Genomic DNA, 20,313 nt, shown 5'->3' on the forward strand with positions numbered 1-20,313 from the left:
CAAATCCTAGAGTATAGACATCTCCCTCCGACAGTGCAGCGCTCCCTCAGTACTGGCACCGGGGGGAGTGTCGGCCTGGATTATGGAACTCAAATCCTAGAGTATAGACATCTCCCTCCGACAGTGCGGCGCTACCTCAGTACTGGCACCGGGGGGAGTGTGGGCCTGGATTATAGCGCTCAAATCCTAGAGTATAGACATCTACCCCCGACAGTGCAGCGCTCCCTCAGTACTGGCACCGGGGGGAGTGTGGGCCTGGATTATAGCGCTCAAATCCTAGAGTATAGACATCTACCTCCGACAGTGCAGCGCTCCCTCAGTACTGGCACCGGGGGGAGTGTGGGCCTGGATTATGGAGCTCAAATCCTAGAGGATAGACATCTACCTCCGACAGTGCAGCGCTCCCTCAGTACTGGCACCGGGGGGAGTGTGGGCCTGGATTATGGAGCTCAAATCCTAGAGTATAGACATCTACCCCCGACAGTGCGGCGCTCCCTCAGTACTGGCACCGGGGGGAGTGTGGGCCTGGATTATGGAGCTCAAATCCTAGAGGATAGACATCTACCTCCGACAGTGCAGCGCTCCCTCAGTACTGGCACCGGGGGGAGTGTGGGCCTGGATTATAGCGCTCAAATCCTAGAGTATAGACATCTCCCTCCGACAGTGCAGCGCTCCCTCAGTACTGACACCGGGGGGAGTGTCGGCCTGGATTATAGCGCTCAAATCCTAGAGTATAGACATCTACCTCCGACAGTGCAGCGCTCGCTCAGTACTGGCACCGGGGGGAGTGTCGGCCTGGATTATAGCGCACCAATCCTAGAGTATATACATCTCCCTCCGACAGTGCAGCACTCCCTCAGTACTGGCACCGGGGGAAGTGTGGGCCTGGATTATGGAGCTCAAATCCTAGAGTATAGACATCTCCCTCCGACAGTGCAGCGCTCCCTCAGTACTGGCACCGGGGGGAGTGTGGACCTGGACTATAGCGCTCAAATCCTAGAGTATAGACATCTAACTCCGACAGTGCAGCGCTCCCTCAGTACTGGCACCCGAGAGAGGGTCAGCCAGAATTAATTAAAGATCTCATGATAAATGATCGTCTCGGTAACAGTGATCATAACATGACGGAATATCACATTCCATTGGGTGGGGGGTGAAATTGGTTCCGAAACTAGTGTCTGAAACTTAAACTGGGGCGGGGAGCGTCGGCCTGGATTCAGGAGCTGACGTCCAGGGCCCGTTACTTGCCTGCCCTGCTGTCCCGCGCCAGCTCCTCGCTCTCCCGAAGGCCGTCCATCGCCAGCTGGACCCTGCACGTGGCCAGGCAGTGCACGTCGATGAGCCGCGCTCCCGGAATCTCCTGCAAGAAGTCCACGAGCGACCGGTATCCCATGTCCGTCACCAGGTCCAGCAGGTCGTGGCCGTACGCCTGCCGGAAGAGCGCGCTGAATGCTTGGAGCGTCAATCCGCCTTGGTCAAGTGTGAGCACGCTCATGGCCAGTGTCCGACACAGCTCTGCGCAAAACAGACGGGACAACGCTCCTGTTACACGTGGGATTCAATCATCGGGGGTTTGGCGGGGGTTGGAGGCAGTCACAAACCGAGGGAGATATTTTTGTTTGAAATTCATCCACGGGGATGCCTGCGTCGCTGGCTAGGGCGGCATTCATTGCCTTTCCCTCGTTGCCCTTCAGAAGGTGATGGGCGAGTTGCTTTCTCGAACCGTTGCAGCTGTTGAACATAGAACATAGAGAAATACAGCACAGAACAGGCCCTTCGGCCCACGATGTTGTGCCGAACCTTTGTCCTAGATTAATCATAGATTATCATAGAATTTACAGTGCAGAAGGAGGCCATTCGGCCCATTGAGTCTGCACCGGCTCCCGGAAAGAGCACCCTGGATTATGGAGCTCAAATCCTAGAGTATAGACATCTAACTCCGACAGTGCGGCGCTCCCTCAGTACTGGCACCAGGCGGAGTGTGGGCCTGGATTATGGAGCTCAAATCCTAGAGTATAGACATCTACCTCCAACAGTGCGGCGCTCCCTCAGTACTGGCACCGGGGGCAGTGTGGGCCTGGATTATGGAGCTCAAATCCTAGAGTATATACATCTACCTCCGACAGTGCGGCGCTCCCTCAGTACTGGCACCGGGGGGAGTGTCGGCCTGGATTATGGAGCTCAAATCCTAGAGTATATACATCTCCCTCCGACAGTGCAGCGCTCCCTCAGTACTGGCACCGAGAAAGGGTCAGCCAGAATTAATTAAAGATCTCATGATAAATGATCGTCTCGGTAACAGTGATCATAACATGACGGAATATCACATTCCATTGGGTGGGGGGTGAAATTGGTTCCGAAACTAGTGTCTGAAACTTAAACTGGGGTGGGGAGCGTCCCAAGGTCAACACCTCCACCCAACACTAAGGGCAATCTTTGGACACTAAGGGCAATTGGTCACGGCCAATCCGCCTACCCTGCACGTCTTTGGACTGTGGGAGGAAACCGGAGCACCCGGAGGAAACCCACGCACACGCGGGGAGGACGTGCAGACTCCGCACAGACAGTGACCCACGCCGGAATCGAACCTGGGACCCTGGAGCTGTGAAGCAATTGTGCTATCCCCAGCGCTGCCGTGCTGCCCTCGTCCTGCTAGATGGTAGCGGCCGTGGGTTTGGAGGGCGCTGCCAAAGGAACCTTGGTGAGTTGCTGCAGGGCATCTTGTAGGCGGCACACACGGCTGCCACTGTGCGTCGGTGGTGGGGGGTTTGAATGTTTGTGGAAGGGGGAGCAATCAAGCGGGGCTGCTTTGTCCTGGATGGTGTCGAGCTTCTCGAGTGTTATCGGGAGCTGCACTCACCCAGGCATTCCATCACACTCCTGACTTGTGTTCTTATGGGTGATGGACAGGCTTTGGGGGGGGGGGGGGGGTCAGGCGGTGTGTCACTCTCTGCAACTGGGCTGTGCTGACCCCGTCCTTGCCTCCAGAGGAGACGGCTCTGCTTTGAAGTTTTTTTTGTCGTTGAAACTTTCCGATTGGGAGATAACACTGCCTTTCCTTTGCTCTTCCCAACAATCCTCGCAAGCTACCCGCACCACTGCCTTTCTGAGCTCCACAAAGCAATGCTCTCATCACCGCCAACCCCCACCACCAAAGCCGTGAAACACATCTCTGCAGACAGCCAGAGCACATTTACTCCACGGGGACCTCCCCAGTCCAACCACAGCCCATTAGCCGGGACGGAAAAACACCCCCCCCTTGTCCGTTTCACCTTCTATTTACCAGAAGCCAAACAAAATGCTTTTCCAATACCTGACCGTCGCGGCTTGGCTTATTCAGAGATATCATAGAATTTACAGCGCAGAAGGAGGCCATTCGGCCCATCGAGTGTGCACCGGCTCTTGGAAAGAGCACCCTACCCAAGGTCAACACCTCCACCCTATCCCCATAACCCAGTAACCCCACCCAACACTAAGGGCAATTTTGGACACTAAGGGACAATTTATCATGGCCAATCCACATAACCTGTACATCTTTGGACACTAAGGGACAATTTAACACGGCCAATCCACCTAAGCTGTACATCTTTGGACACTAAGGGACAATTTAACACGGCCAATCCACCTAACCTGTACATCTTTGGACACTAAGGGACAATTTAACACGGCCAATCCACCTAAGCTGTACATCTTTGGACTCTAAGGGACAATTTAACACGGCCAATCCCCCTAACCTGTACATCTTTGGACACTAAGGGACAAGTTAACACGGCCAATCCACCTAACCTGTACATCTTTGGACACTAGGGGACAATTTAACACGGCCAATCCACCTAACCTGCACATCTTTGGACACTAAGGGACAATTTAACACGGCCAATCCACCTAAACTGCACATCTTTGGACACTAAAGGACAATTTAACACGGCCAAGCCACCTAACCTGCACATCTTTGGACACTAAAGGACAATTTAACACGGCCAATCCACCTAACCTGCACATCTTTGGACACTAAGGGACAATTTATCACGGCCAATCCACCTAACCTGCACATCTTTGGACACTAAGGGACAATTTAACACGGCCAATCCACCTAAGCTGTACATCTTTGGACTCTAAGGGACAATTTAACACGGCCAATCCCCCTAACCTGTACATCTTTGGACACTAAGGGACAATTTAACACGGCCAATCCACCTAACCTGTACATCTTTGGACACTAGGGGACAATTTAACACGGCCAATCCACCTAACCTGCACATCTTTGGACACTAAGGGACAATTTAACACGGCCAATCCACCTAAGCTGTACATCTTTGGACTCTAAGGGACAATTTAACACGGCCAATCCCCCTAACCTGTACATCTTTGGACACTAAGGGACAATTTAACACGGCCAATCCACCTAACCTGTACATCTTTGGACACTAGGGGACAATTTAACACGGCCAATCCACCTAACCTGCACATCTTTGGACACTAAGGGACAATTTAACACGGCCAATCCACCTAAACTGCACATCTTTGGACACTAAAGGACAATTTAACACGGCCAATCCACCTAACCTGCACATCTTTGGACACTAAGGGACAATTTAACACGGCCAATCCACCTAACCTGCACATCTTTGGACACTAAGGGACAATTTATCACGGCCAATCCACCTAACCTGCACATCTTTGGACACTAAGGGACAATTTAACACGGCCAATCCACCTAACCTGTGCATCTTTGGACACGAAGGGACAATTTAACACGGCCAATCCACCTAAGCTGTACATCTTTGGACTCTAAGGGACAATTTAACACGGCCAATCCCCCTAACCTGTACATCTTTGGACACTAAGGGACAATTTAACACGGCCAATCCACCTAACCTGTACATCTTTGGACACTAGGGGACAATTTAACACGGCCAATCCACCTAACCTGCACATCTTTGGACACTAAGGGACAATTTAACACGGCCAATCCACCTAACCTGCACATCTTTGGACACTAAAGGACAATTTAACACGGCCAATCCACCTAAACTGCACATCTTTGGACACTAAGGGACAATTTATCACGGCCAATCCACCTAACCTGTACATCTTTGGACACGAAGGGACAATTTAACACGGCCAATCCACCTAAGCTGTACATCTTTGGACTCTAAGGGACAATTTAACACGGCCAATCCCCCTAACCTGTACATCTTTGGACACTAAGGGACAATTTAACACGGCCAATCCACCTAACCTGTTCATCTTTGGACACTAAGGGACAATTTAACACGGCCAATCCACCTAACCTGTACATCTTTGGACACTAAGGGCAATTTAACACGGCCAATCCACCTAACCTGCACATCTTTGGACACTAAGGGACAATTTAACACGGCCAATCCACCTAAATTGTACATCTTTGGACACGAAGGGACAATTTAACACGGCCAATCCACCTAACCTGTACATCTTTGGACACTAAGGGACAATTTAACACGGCCAATCCCCCTAACCTGTACATCTTTGGACACTAAGGGACAATTTAACACGGCCAATCCACCTAACCTGTTCATCTTTGGACACTAAGGGACAATTTAACACGGCCAATCCACCTAACCTGTACATCTTTGGACAATAAGGGACAATTTAACACGGCCAATCCACCTAACCTGTACATCTTTGGACACTAAGGGCAATTTAACACGGCCAATCCACCTAACCTGTACATCTTTGGACACGAAGGGACAATTTAACACGGCCAATCCACCTAACCTGTACATCTTTGGACACTAAGGGACAATTTAACACGGCCAATCCACCTAACCTGTACATCTTTGGACACTAAGGGCAATTTAACACGGCCAATCCACCTAACCTGTACATCTTTGGACACTAAGAGACAATTTAACACGGCCAATCCACCTAACCTGTACATCTTTGGACACTAAGGGACAATTTAACACGGCCAATCCACCTAACCTGCACATCTTTGGACACGAAGGGACAATTTAACACGGCCAATCCACCTAACCTGTACATCTTTGGACACTAAGGGACAATTTAACACGGCCAGTCCACCTAACCTGTACATCTTTGGACACTAAGGGACAATTTAACATGGCCAGTCCACCTAACCTGTACATCTTTGGACACTAAGGACAATTTAACACGGCCAATCCACCTAACCTGCACATCTTTGGACACTAAAGGACAATTTAACACGGCCAATCCACCTAACCTGCACATCTTTGGACACTAAGGGACAATTTATCACGGCCAATCCACCTAACCTGCACATCTTTGGACACTAAGGGACAATTTAACACGGCCAATCCACCTAAGCTGTACATCTTTGGACTCTAAGGGACAATTTAACACGGCCAATCCCCCTAACCTGTACATCTTTGGACACTAAGGGACAATTTAACACGGCCAATCCACCTAACCTGTACATCTTTGGACACTAGGGGACAATTTAACACGGCCAATCCACCTAACCTGCACATCTTTGGACACTAAGGGACAATTTAACACGGCCAATCCACCTAAACTGCACATCTTTGGACACTAAAGGACAATTTAACACGGCCAATCCACCTAACCTGCACATCTTTGGACACTAAGGGACAATTTAACACGGCCAATCCACCTAACCTGCACATCTTTGGACACTAAGGGACAATTTATCACGGCCAATCCACCTAACCTGCACATCTTTGGACACTAAGGGACAATTTAACACGGCCAATCCACCTAACCTGTGCATCTTTGGACACGAAGGGACAATTTAACACGGCCAATCCACCTAAGCTGTACATCTTTGGACTCTAAGGGACAATTTAACACGGCCAATCCCCCTAACCTGTACATCTTTGGACACTAAGGGACAATTTAACACGGCCAATCCACCTAACCTGTACATCTTTGGACACTAGGGGACAATTTAACACGGCCAATCCACCTAACCTGCACATCTTTGGACACTAAGGGACAATTTAACACGGCCAATCCACCTAACCTGCACATCTTTGGACACTAAAGGACAATTTAACACGGCCAATCCACCTAAACTGCACATCTTTGGACACTAAGGGACAATTTATCACGGCCAATCCACCTAACCTGTACATCTTTGGACACGAAGGGACAATTTAACACGGCCAATCCACCTAAGCTGTACATCTTTGGACTCTAAGGGACAATTTAACACGGCCAATCCCCCTAACCTGTACATCTTTGGACACTAAGGGACAATTTAACACGGCCAATCCACCTAACCTGTTCATCTTTGGACACTAAGGGACAATTTAACACGGCCAATCCACCTAACCTGTACATCTTTGGACACTAAGGGCAATTTAACACGGCCAATCCACCTAACCTGCACATCTTTGGACACTAAGGGACAATTTAACACGGCCAATCCACCTAAATTGTACATCTTTGGACACGAAGGGACAATTTAACACGGCCAATCCACCTAACCTGTACATCTTTGGACACTAAGGGACAATTTAACACGGCCAATCCCCCTAACCTGTACATCTTTGGACACTAAGGGACAATTTAACACGGCCAATCCACCTAACCTGTTCATCTTTGGACACTAAGGGACAATTTAACACGGCCAATCCACCTAACCTGTACATCTTTGGACACTAAGGGACAATTTAACACGGCCAATCCACCTAACCTGCACATCTTTGGACACGAAGGGACAATTTAACACGGCCAATCCACCTAACCTGTACATCTTTGGACACTAAGGGACAATTTAACACGGCCAGTCCACCTAACCTGTACATCTTTGGACACTAAGGGACAATTTAACATGGCCAGTCCACCTAACCTGTACATCTTTGGACACTAAGGACAATTTAACACGGCCAATCCACCTAACCTGCACATCTTTGGACACTAAAGGACAATTTAACACGGCCAATCCACCTAACCTGCACATCTTTGGACACTAAGGGACAATTTATCACGGCCAATCCACCTAACCTGCACATCTTTGGACACTAAGGGACAATTTAACACGGCCAATCCACCTAAGCTGTACATCTTTGGACTCTAAGGGACAATTTAACACGGCCAATCCCCCTAACCTGTACATCTTTGGACACTAAGGGACAATTTAACACGGCCAATCCACCTAACCTGTACATCTTTGGACACTAGGGGACAATTTAACACGGCCAATCCACCTAACCTGCACATCTTTGGACACTAAGGGACAATTTAACACGGCCAATCCACCTAAACTGCACATCTTTGGACACTAAAGGACAATTTAACACGGCCAATCCACCTAACCTGCACATCTTTGGACACTAAGGGACAATTTAACACGGCCAATCCACCTAACCTGCACATCTTTGGACACTAAGGGACAATTTATCACGGCCAATCCACCTAACCTGCACATCTTTGGACACTAAGGGACAATTTAACACGGCCAATCCACCTAACCTGTGCATCTTTGGACACGAAGGGACAATTTAACACGGCCAATCCACCTAAGCTGTACATCTTTGGACTCTAAGGGACAATTTAACACGGCCAATCCCCCTAACCTGTACATCTTTGGACACTAAGGGACAATTTAACACGGCCAATCCACCTAACCTGTACATCTTTGGACACTAGGGGACAATTTAACACGGCCAATCCACCTAACCTGCACATCTTTGGACACTAAGGGACAATTTAACACGGCCAATCCACCTAACCTGCACATCTTTGGACACTAAAGGACAATTTAACACGGCCAATCCACCTAAACTGCACATCTTTGGACACTAAGGGACAATTTATCACGGCCAATCCACCTAACCTGTACATCTTTGGACACGAAGGGACAATTTAACACGGCCAATCCACCTAAGCTGTACATCTTTGGACTCTAAGGGACAATTTAACACGGCCAATCCCCCTAACCTGTACATCTTTGGACACTAAGGGACAATTTAACACGGCCAATCCACCTAACCTGTTCATCTTTGGACACGAAGGGACAATTTAACACGGCCAATCCACCTAACCTGTACATCTTTGGACACTAAGGGCAATTTAACACGGCCAATCCACCTAACCTGCACATCTTTGGACACTAAGGGACAATTTAACACGGCCAATCCACCTAAATTGTACATCTTTGGACACGAAGGGACAATTTAACACGGCCAATCCACCTAACCTGTACATCTTTGGACACTAAGGGACAATTTAACACGGCCAATCCCCCTAACCTGTACATCTTTGGACACTAAGGGACAATTTAACACGGCCAATCCACCTAACCTGTTCATCTTTGGACACTAAGGGACAATTTAACACGGCCAATCCACCTAACCTGTACATCTTTGGACACTAAGAGACAATTTAACACGGCCAATCCACCTAACCTGTACATCTTTGGACACTAAGGGACAATTTAACACGGCCAATCCACCTAACCTGCACATCTTTGGACACGAAGGGACAATTTAACACGGCCAATCCACCTAACCTGTACATCTTTGGACACTAAGGGACAATTTAACACGGCCAGTCCACCTAACCTGTACATCTTTGGACACTAAGGGACAATTTAACATGGCCAGTCCACCTAACCTGTACATCTTTGGACACTAAGGACAATTTAACACGGCCAATCCACCTAACCTGTACATCTTTGGACACTAAGGGACAATTTAACACGGCCAATCCACCTAACCTGCACATCTTTGGACACTAAGGGACAATTTAACACGGCCAATCCACCTAAGCTGTACATCTTTGGACTCTAAGGGACAATTTAACACGGCCAATCCCCCTAAACTGTACATCTTTGGACACTAAGGGACAATTTAACCCGGCCAATCCACCTAACCTGTACATCTTTGGACACGAAGGGACAATTTAACACGGCCAATCCACCTAAGCTGTACATCTTTGGACTCTAAGGGACAATTTAACACGGCCAATCCCCCTAACCTGTACATCTTTGGACACTAAGGGACAATTTAACACGGCCAATCCACCTAACCTGTTCATCTTTGGACACTAAGGGACAATTTAACACGGCCAATCCACCTAACCTGTACATCTTTGGACACTAAGGGCAATTTAACACGGCCAATCCACCTAACCTGCACATCTTTGGACACTAAGGGACAATTTAACACGGCCAATCCACCTAAATTGTACATCTTTGGACACGAAGGGACAATTTAACACGGCCAATCCACCTAACCTGTACATCTTTGGACACTAAGGGACAATTTAACACGGCCAATCCCCCTAACCTGTACATCTTTGGACACTAAGGGACAATTTAACACGGCCAATCCACCTAACCTGTTCATCTTTGGACACTAAGGGACAATTTAACACGGCCAATCCACCTAACCTGTACATCTTTGGACACTAAGGGACAATTTAACACGGCCAATCCACCTAACCTGCACATCTTTGGACACGAAGGGACAATTTAACACGGCCAATCCACCTAACCTGTACATCTTTGGACACTAAGGGACAATTTAACACGGCCAGTCCACCTAACCTGTACATCTTTGGACACTAAGGGACAATTTAACATGGCCAGTCCACCTAACCTGTACATCTTTGGACACTAAGGACAATTTAACACGGCCAATCCACCTAACCTGCACATCTTTGGACACTAAAGGACAATTTAACACGGCCAATCCACCTAACCTGCACATCTTTGGACACTAAGGGACAATTTATCACGGCCAATCCACCTAACCTGCACATCTTTGGACACTAAGGGACAATTTAACACGGCCAATCCACCTAAGCTGTACATCTTTGGACTCTAAGGGACAATTTAACACGGCCAATCCCCCTAACCTGTACATCTTTGGACACTAAGGGACAATTTAACACGGCCAATCCACCTAACCTGTACATCTTTGGACACTAGGGGACAATTTAACACGGCCAATCCACCTAACCTGCACATCTTTGGACACTCAGGGACAATTTAACACGGCCAATCCACCTAAACTGCACATCTTTGGACACTAAAGGACAATTTAACACGGCCAATCCACCTAACCTGCACATCTTTGGACACTAAGGGACAATTTAACACGGCCAATCCACCTAACCTGCACATCTTTGGACACTAAGGGACAATTTATCACGGCCAATCCACCTAACCTGCACATCTTTGGACACTAAGGGACAATTTAACACGGCCAATCCACCTAACCTGTGCATCTTTGGACACGAAGGGACAATTTAACACGGCCAATCCACCTAAGCTGTACATCTTTGGACTCTAAGGGACAATTTAACACGGCCAATCCCCCTAACCTGTACATCTTTGGACACTAAGGGACAATTTAACACGGCCAATCCACCTAACCTGTACATCTTTGGACACTAGGGGACAATTTAACACGGCCAATCCACCTAACCTGCACATCTTTGGACACTAAGGGACAATTTAACACGGCCAATCCACCTAACCTGCACATCTTTGGACACTAAAGGACAATTTAACACGGCCAATCCACCTAAACTGCACATCTTTGGACACTAAGGGACAATTTATCACGGCCAATCCACCTAACCTGTACATCTTTGGACACGAAGGGACAATTTAACACGGCCAATCCACCTAAGCTGTACATCTTTGGACTCTAAGGGACAATTTAACACGGCCAATCCCCCTAACCTGTACATCTTTGGACACTAAGGGACAATTTAACACGGCCAATCCACCTAACCTGTTCATCTTTGGACACGAAGGGACAATTTAACACGGCCAATCCACCTAACCTGTACATCTTTGGACACTAAGGGCAATTTAACACGGCCAATCCACCTAACCTGCACATCTTTGGACACTAAGGGACAATTTAACACGGCCAATCCACCTAAATTGTACATCTTTGGACACGAAGGGACAATTTAACACGGCCAATCCACCTAACCTGTACATCTTTGGACACTAAGGGACAATTTAACACGGCCAATCCCCCTAACCTGTACATCTTTGGACACTAAGGGACAATTTAACACGGCCAATCCACCTAACCTGTTCATCTTTGGACACTAAGGGACAATTTAACACGGCCAATCCACCTAACCTGTACATCTTTGGACAATAAGGGACAATTTAACACGGCCAATCCACCTAACCTGTACATCTTTGGACACTAAGGGCAATTTAACACGGCCAATCCACCTAACCTGTACATCTTTGGACACGAAGGGACAATTTAACACGGCCAATCCACCTAACCTGTACATCTTTGGACACTAAGGGACAATTTAACACGGCCAATCCACCTAACCTGTACATCTTTGGACACTAAGGGCAATTTAACACGGCCAATCCACCTAACCTGTACATCTTTGGACACTAAGAGACAATTTAACACGGCCAATCCACCTAACCTGTACATCTTTGGACACTAAGGGACAATTTAACACGGCCAATCCACCTAACCTGCACATCTTTGGACACGAAGGGACAATTTAACACGGCCAATCCACCTAACCTGTACATCTTTGGACACTAAGGGACAATTTAACACGGCCAGTCCACCTAACCTGTACATCTTTGGACACTAAGGGACAATTTAACATGGCCAGTCCACCTAACCTGTACATCTTTGGACACTAAGGACAATTTAACACGGCCAATCCACCTAACCTGTACATCTTTGGACACTAAGGGACAATTTAACACGGCCAATCCACCTAACCTGCACATCTTTGGACACTAAGGGACAATTTAACACGGCCAATCCACCTAAGCTGTACATCTTTGGACTCTAAGGGACAATTTAACACGGCCAATCCCCCTAAACTGTACATCTTTGGACACTAAGGGACAATTTAACCCGGCCAATCCACCTAACCTGTACATCTTTGGACACTAAGGGACAATTTAACACGGCCAATCCACCTAAATTGTACATCTTTGGACACGAAGGGACAATTTAACACGGCCAATCCACCTAACCTGTACATCGTTGGACACTAAGGGACAATTTAACATGGCCAATCCACCTAACCTGTACATCTTTGGACACTAAGGGACAATTTAACTCGGCCAATCCACCTAACCTGTACATCTTTGGACACTAAGGGACAATTTAACACGGCCAATCCACCTAACCTGCACATCTTTGGACACTAAGGGACAATTTATCACGGCCAATCCACCTAACCTGCACATCTTTGGACACGAAAGGACAATTTAACACGGCCAATCCACCTAAGCTGTACATCTTTGGACACTAAAGGACAATTTAACACGGCCAATCCACCTAACCTGCACATCTTTGGACACTAAGGGACAATTTAACACGGCCAATCCATCTAACCTGTACATCTTTGGACACTAAGGGACAATTTAACACGGCCAATCCACCTAACCTGTACATCTTTGGACACGAAGGGACAATTTAACACAGCCAATCCACCTAACCTGTACATCTTTGGACACTAAGGGACAATTTAACACGGCCAATCCACCTAACCTGCACATCTTTGGACACTAAGGGACAATTTAACGCGGCCAATCCACCTAACCTGTACATATTTGGACACGAAGGGGTAATTTATCACGGCCAATCCACCTAACCTGTACATCTTTGGACTGTGGGAGGAAACCGGAGCACCCGGAGGAAACCCACGCACTCACGGGGAGGACGTGCAGACTCCGCACAGACAGTGACCCAGCGGGGAATCGAACCTGGGAGCCTGGAGCTGTGAAGCTATAGTGCTAACCACTGTGCTAGCATGCGCCCACCCAGGATCACCCTGGAGTAGCGGGGAACGTGCCCCGATAATAAGACGCCATTGTCCCTAACCATGAACCAATGGTCACTCACGGATGGTACTGGGCGAGACGATGGCCACCTCAATTTGCTGCCTGGTGAAATTCTGTCCTGACGCGCTCTCCGAAGATCCCTGCGTTCCGTGGGCCGAGGAGATGTGGTTCGGAGGTGAGCAGGCCACAGGGGGGGTTTCGGCTAAAGGGTGGGGGGAAAAACGGGAATGGTCAGGAAGAGCCATGGACAGGTCGGACTTCACAACTGAGAGAAAACATCCCACCCTCCTCCAGCGCCATGCTCCCAGGCCTTGCTTCAGCCCCCTCCGCTAATTCCAGGCCTCACTATCTCGCGGAACACGAGGAGGCCCGTTCAGCCCCCCTGCTCGAGCCTGTGACACAGGAACAGGAGGAGGTCCATTCAGCCTCCCTGCTCGAGCCAGTTACACAGGAACAGGAGGAGGCCCATTCAGCCACTCCTCGAGGCTGTTACACAGGAACAGGAGGAGACCCATTTAGCCCCCTCGAGACTGTTACACAGGAACAGGAGGAGGCCCATTCAGCCCCCTGCTCGAGCCTGTGACACAGGAACAGGAGGAGGCCCATTCAGCCCCCCTGCTCGAGCCTGTTACACAGGAACAGGAGGAGGCCCATTCAGCCCCCTGCTCGAGCCCGTTACACAGGAACAGGAGGAGGCCCATTCAGCCCCTCGAGCCTGTTACACAGGAACAGGAGGAGGCCCATTCAGCCCCCTGCTCGAGCCTGTTACACAGGAACAGGAGGAGGCCCATTCAGCCCCTCGAGCCTGTTACACAGGAACAGGAGGAGGCCCATTCAGCCCCCCGAGCCTGTTACACAGGAACAGGAGGAGGCCCATTCAGCCCCCTGCTCGAGCCTGTTACACAGGAACAGGAGGAGGCCCATTCAGCCCCCTCCTCGAGCCTGTTACACAGGAACAGGAGGAGGCCCATTCAGCCCCCCTGCTCGAGCCTGTTACACAGGAACAGGAGGAGGCCCATTCAGTCCCCTGCTCGAGCCTGTTACACAGGAACAGGAGGAGGCCCATTCAGCCCCCCGAGCCTGTTACACAGGAACAGGAGGAGGCCCATTCAGCCCCCTGCTCGAGCCTGTGTCACAGGAACAGGAGGCCCATTCAGCCCCTCGAGCCTGTTACACAGGAACAGGAGGAGGCCCATTCAGCTCCTCGAGCCTGTTACACAGGAACAGGAGGAGGCCCATTCAGCCCCCTGCTCGAGCCAGTTACACAGGAACAGGAGGAGGCCCATTCAGCCCCTCGAGCCTGTTACACAGGAACAGGAGGAGGCCCATTCAGCCCCCTGCTCGAGCCTGTTACACAGGAACAGGAGGCCCATTCAGCCCCCTGCTCGAGCCTGTTACACAGGAACAGGAGGAGGCCCATTCAGCCCCCTCCTCGAGTCGGTTACACAGGAACAGGAGGAGGTCCATTCAGCCACCTGCTCGAGCCTGTTACACAGGAACAGGAGGAGGCCCATTCAGCCCCCTGCTCGAGCCTGTGACACAGGAACAGGAGGAGGCCCATTCAGCCCCCTCCTCGAGCCAGTTACACAGGAACAGGAGGAGGTCCATTCAGCCCCCTGCTCGAGCCTGTGACACAGGAACAGGCGGAGGCCCATTCAGCCCCCTCCTCGAGTCTGTTACACAGGAACAGGAGGAGGCCCATTCAGCCCCTCGAGCCTGTTACACAGGAACAGGAGGAGGCCCATTCAGCCCCCCGAGCCTGTTACACAGGAACAGGAGGAGGCCCATTCAGCTCCTCGAGCCTGTGACACAGGAACAGGAGGAGGCCCATTCAGCCCCCCTGCTCGAGCCTGTTACACAGGAACAGGAGGAGGCCCATTCAGCCCCCTGCTCGAGCCTGTTACACAGGAACAGGAGGAGGCCCATTCAGTCCCCCGAGCCTGTTACACAGGAACAGGAGGAGGCCCATTCAGCCCCCTGCTCGAGCCTGTTACACAGGAACAGGAGGAGGCCCATTCAGCCCCCCGAGCCTGTTACACAGGAACAGGAGGAGGCCCATTCAGCTCCTCGAGCCTGTTACACAGGAACAGGAGGAGGCCCATTCAGCCCCCTGCTCGAGCCAGTTACACAGGAACAGGAGGAGGCCCATTCAGCCCCTCGAGCCTGTTACACAGGAACAGGAGGAGGCCCATTCAGCCCCCTGCTCGAGCCTGTTACACAGGAACAGGAGGCCCATTCAGCCCCCTGCTCGAGCCTGTTACACAGGAACAGGAGGAGGCCCATTCAGCCCCCTCCTCGAGTCGGTTACACAGGAACAGGAGGAGGTCCATTCAGCCCCCTGTTCGAGCCTGTGACACAGGAACAGGAGGAGGCCCATTCAGCCCCCTCCTCGAGTCTGTTACACAGGAACAGGAGGAGGCCCATTCAGCCCCTCGAGCCTGTTACACAGGAACAGGAGGAGGCCCATTCAGCCCCCCGAGCCTGTTACACAGGAACAGGAGGAGGCCCATTCAGCTCCTCGAGCCTGTGACACAGGAACAGGAGGAGGCCCATTCAGCCCCCCTGCTCGAGCCTGTTACACAGGAACAGGAGGAGGCCCATTCAGCCCCCTGCTCGAGCCTGTTACACAGGAACAGGAGGAGGCCCATTCAGCCCCCCGAGCCTGTGACACAGGAACAGGAGGAGGCCCATTCAGCTCCTCGAGCCTGTTACACAGGAACAGGAGGAGGCCCATTCAGCCCCCTGCTCGAGCCAGTTACACAGGAACAGGAGGAGGCCCATTCAGCCCCTCGAGCCTGTTACACAGGAACAGGAGGAGGCCCATTCAGCCCCCTGCTCGAGCCTGTTACACAGGAACAGGAGGCCCATTCAGCCCCCTGCTCGAGCCTGTTACACAGGAACAGGAGGAGGCCCATTCAGCCCCCTCCTCGAGTCGGTTACACAGGAACAGGAGGAGGTCCATTCAGCCCCCTGCTCGAGCCTGTTACACAGGAACAGGAGGAGGCCCATTCAGCCCCCTGCTCGAGCCTGTGACACAGGAACAGGAGGAGGCCCATTCAGCCCCCTCCTCGAGCCAGTTACACAGGAACAGGAGGAGGTCCATTCAGCCCCCTGCTCGAGCCTGTGACACAGGAACAGGAGGAGGCCCATTCAGCCCCCTCCTCGAGTCTGTTACACAGGAACAGGAGGAGGCCCATTCAGCCCCTCGAGCCTGTTACACAGGAACAGGAGGAGGCCCGTTCAGCCCCTCGAGTCTGTTACACAGGAACAGGAGGAGCCCATTCAGCCCCCTGCTCGAGCCACTTACACAGGAACAGGAGGAGGCCCATTCAGCCCCCTGCTCGAGCCTGTGACGCAGGAACAGGAGGAGGCCCATTCAGCCTCCTCGAGTCTGTTACACAGGAACAGGAGGAGCCCATTCAGCCCCCTGCTCGAGCCTGTTACACAGGAACAGGAGGAGACCCATTCAGCCCCTCGAGCCTGTTACACAGGAACAGGAGGAGGCCCATTCAGCACCCTGCTCGAGCCTGTTACACAGGAACAGGAGGAGGCCCATTCAGACCCCTGCTCGAGCCTGTTACACAGGAACAGGAGGAGGCCCATTCAGCCCCCTGCTCGAGCCTGTTACACAGGAACAGGAGGAGGCCCATTCAGCCCCCTGCTCGAGCCTGTTACACGGGAATAGGAAGAGGCCCATTCAGCCCCCTGCTCGAGCGTGTTACATAGGAACAGGAGGAGGTCCATTCAGCCTCTCGAGCCTGTTACACAAAACAGGAGGAGGCCCATTGAGCCCCCTGCTCGATCCTGTGACACAGGAACAGGGGGAGGCCCATTCATCCCCCTCCTCGAGCCTGTTACACAGGAACAGGAGGAGGTCCATTCAGCCCCCTGCTCGAGCCTGTTACACAGGAACAGGAGGAGGCCCATTCAGCCCCCTGCTCGAGCCTGTTACACAGGAACAGGAGGAGGCCCATTCAGCCCCCTCATCGAGTTGGTTACACAGGAACAGGAGGAGGTCCATTCAGCCCCCTGCTCGAGCCTGTTACGCAGGAACAGGAGGAGGCCCATTCAGCCCCCTCCTCGAGTCGGTTACACAGGAACAGGAGGAGGTCCATTCAGCCCCCTCCACGAGCCTGTTACACAGGAACAGGAGGAGGCCCATTCAGCTCCCTGCTCGAGCCTGTTACACAGGAACAGGAGGAGGCCCATTCAGCCTCTCGAGCCTGTTACACAGGAACAGGAGGAGGCCCATTCAGCCCCCTGCTCGAGCCTGTTACACAAGAACAGGTGGAGGCCCATTCAGCCCCCCTGCTCGAGCCTGTGACACAGGTACAGGAGGAGGCCCATTCAGCCCCCTCCTCGAGTCGGTTACACAGGAACAGGAGGAGGCCCATTCAGCCCCCTCCTCGAGCCTGTTACACAGGAACAGGAGGAGGCCCATTCAGCCCCCTGCTCGAGCCTGTTACACTGGAACAGGAGGAGACCCATTCAGCCCCTCGAGCCTGTTACACAGGAACAGGAGGAGGCCCATTCAGCCCCCTGCTCGAGGCTGTTACACAGGAACAGGAGGAGACCCATTTAGCCCCCTCGAGACTGTTACACAGGAACAGGAGGAGGCCCATTCAGCCCCCTGCTCGAGCCTGTGACACAGGAACAGGAGGAGGCCCATTCAGCCCCCCTGCTCGAGCCTGTTACACAGGAACAGGAGGAGGCCCATTCAGCCCCCTGCTCGAGCCCGTTACACAGGAACAGGAGGAGGCCCATTCAGCCCCTCGAGCCTGTTACACAGGAACAGGAGGAGGCCCATTCAGCCCCCTGCTCGAGCCTGTTACACAGGAACAGGAGGAGGCCCATTCAGCCCCTCGAGCCTGTTACACAGGAACAGGAGGAGGCCCATTCAGCCCCCCGAGCCTGTTACACAGGAACAGGAGGAGGCCCATTCAGCCCCTTGCTCGAGCCTGTTACACAGGAACAGGAGGAGGCCCATTCAGCCCCCTCCTCGAGCCTGTTACACAGGAACAGGAGGAGGCCCATTCAGCCCCCCTGCTCGAGCCTGTTACACAGGAACAGGAGGAGGCCCATTCAGTCCCCTGCTCGAGCCTGTTACACAGGAACAGGAGGAGGCCCATTCAGCCCCCCGAGCCTGTTACACAGGAACAGGAGGAGGCCCATTCAGCCCCCTGCTCGAGCCTGTGTCACAGGAACAGGAGGCCCATTCAGCCCCTCGAGCCTGTTACACAGGAACAGGAGGAGGCCCATTCAGCTCCTCGAGCCTGTTACACAGGAACAGGAGGAGGCCCATTCAGCCCCCTGCTCGAGCCAGTTACACAGGAACAGGAGGAGGCCCATTCAGCCCCTCGAGCCTGTTACACAGGAACAGGAGGAGGCCCATTCAGCCCCCTGCTCGAGCCTGTTACACAGGAACAGGAGGCCCATTCAGCCCCCTGCTCGAGCCTGTTACACAGGAACAGGAGGAGGCCCATTCAGCCCCCTCCTCGAGTCGGTTACACAGGAACAGGAGGAGGTCCATTCAGCCACCTGCTCGAGCCTGTTACACAGGAACAGGAGGAGGCCCATTCAGCCCCCTGCTCGAGCCTGTGACACAGGAACAGGAGGAGGCCCATTCAGCCCCCTCCTCGAGCCAGTTACACAGGAACAGGAGGAGGTCCATTCAGCCCCCTGCTCGAGCCTGTGACACAGGAACAGGCGGAGGCCCATTCAGCCCCCTCCTCGAGTCTGTTACACAGGAACAGGAGGAGGCCCATTCAGCCCCTCGAGCCTGTTACACAGGAACAGGAGGAGGCCCATTCAGCCCCCCGAGCCTGTTACACAGGAACAGGAGGAGGCCCATTCAGCTCCTCGAGCCTGTGACACAGGAACAGGAGGAGGCCCATTCAGCCCCCCTGCTCGAGCCTGTTACACAGGAACAGGAGGAGGCCCATTCAGCCCCCTGCTCGAGCCTGTTACACAGGAACAGGAGGAGGCCCATTCAGTCCCCCGAGCCTGTTACACAGGAACAGGAGGAGGCCCATTCAGCCCCCTGCTCGAGCCTGTTACACAGGAACAGGAGGAGGCCCATTCAGCCCCCCGAGCCTGTTACACAGGAACAGGAGGAGGCCCATTCAGCTCCTCGAGCCTGTTACACAGGAACAGGAGGAGGCCCATTCAGCCCCCTGCTCGAGCCAGTTACACAGGAACAGGAGGAGGCCCATTCAGCCCCTCGAGCCTGTTACACAGGAACAGGAGGAGGCCCATTCAGCCCCCTGCTCGAGCCTGTTACACAGGAACAGGAGGCCCATTCAGCCCCCTGCTCGAGCCTGTTACACAGGAACAGGAGGAGGCCCATTCAGCCCCCTCCTCGAGTCGGTTACACAGGAACAGGAGGAGGTCCATTCAGCCCCCTGTTCGAGCCTGTGACACAGGAACAGGAGGAGGCCCATTCAGCCCCCTCCTCGAGTCTGTTACACAGGAACAGGAGGAGGCCCATTCAGCCCCTCGAGCCTGTTACACAGGAACAGGAGGAG

General features: G+C 52.2%; 1 protein-coding gene across 1 annotated transcript in view; it reads right to left on the reverse strand.

Annotated features, from left to right (window-relative positions):
* Nucleotides 1–1,248: 1,248 nt before the first annotated feature.
* LOC140406304 (uncharacterized) overlaps nucleotides 1,249–20,313 on the reverse strand; it is a gene marked incomplete at its 3' end in the record, with an annotated part of 30,370 nt that continues 11,305 nt past the window's right edge. The window contains exons 4-5 of the mRNA XM_072494416.1: nucleotides 13,851–13,991; nucleotides 1,249–1,515 (exon numbers count right to left, since the gene is read on the reverse strand). Of these exons, the coding sequence (XP_072350517.1) occupies nucleotides 1,249–1,515; nucleotides 13,851–13,991 (408 nt within the window). The remainder of the gene's footprint in view (nucleotides 1,516–13,850; nucleotides 13,992–20,313) is intronic.

This window comes from Scyliorhinus torazame, unplaced genomic scaffold, assembly GCF_047496885.1.
Source record: "Scyliorhinus torazame isolate Kashiwa2021f unplaced genomic scaffold, sScyTor2.1 scaffold_452, whole genome shotgun sequence".
NCBI classification, from domain to species: domain Eukaryota; kingdom Metazoa; phylum Chordata; class Chondrichthyes; order Carcharhiniformes; family Scyliorhinidae; genus Scyliorhinus; species Scyliorhinus torazame.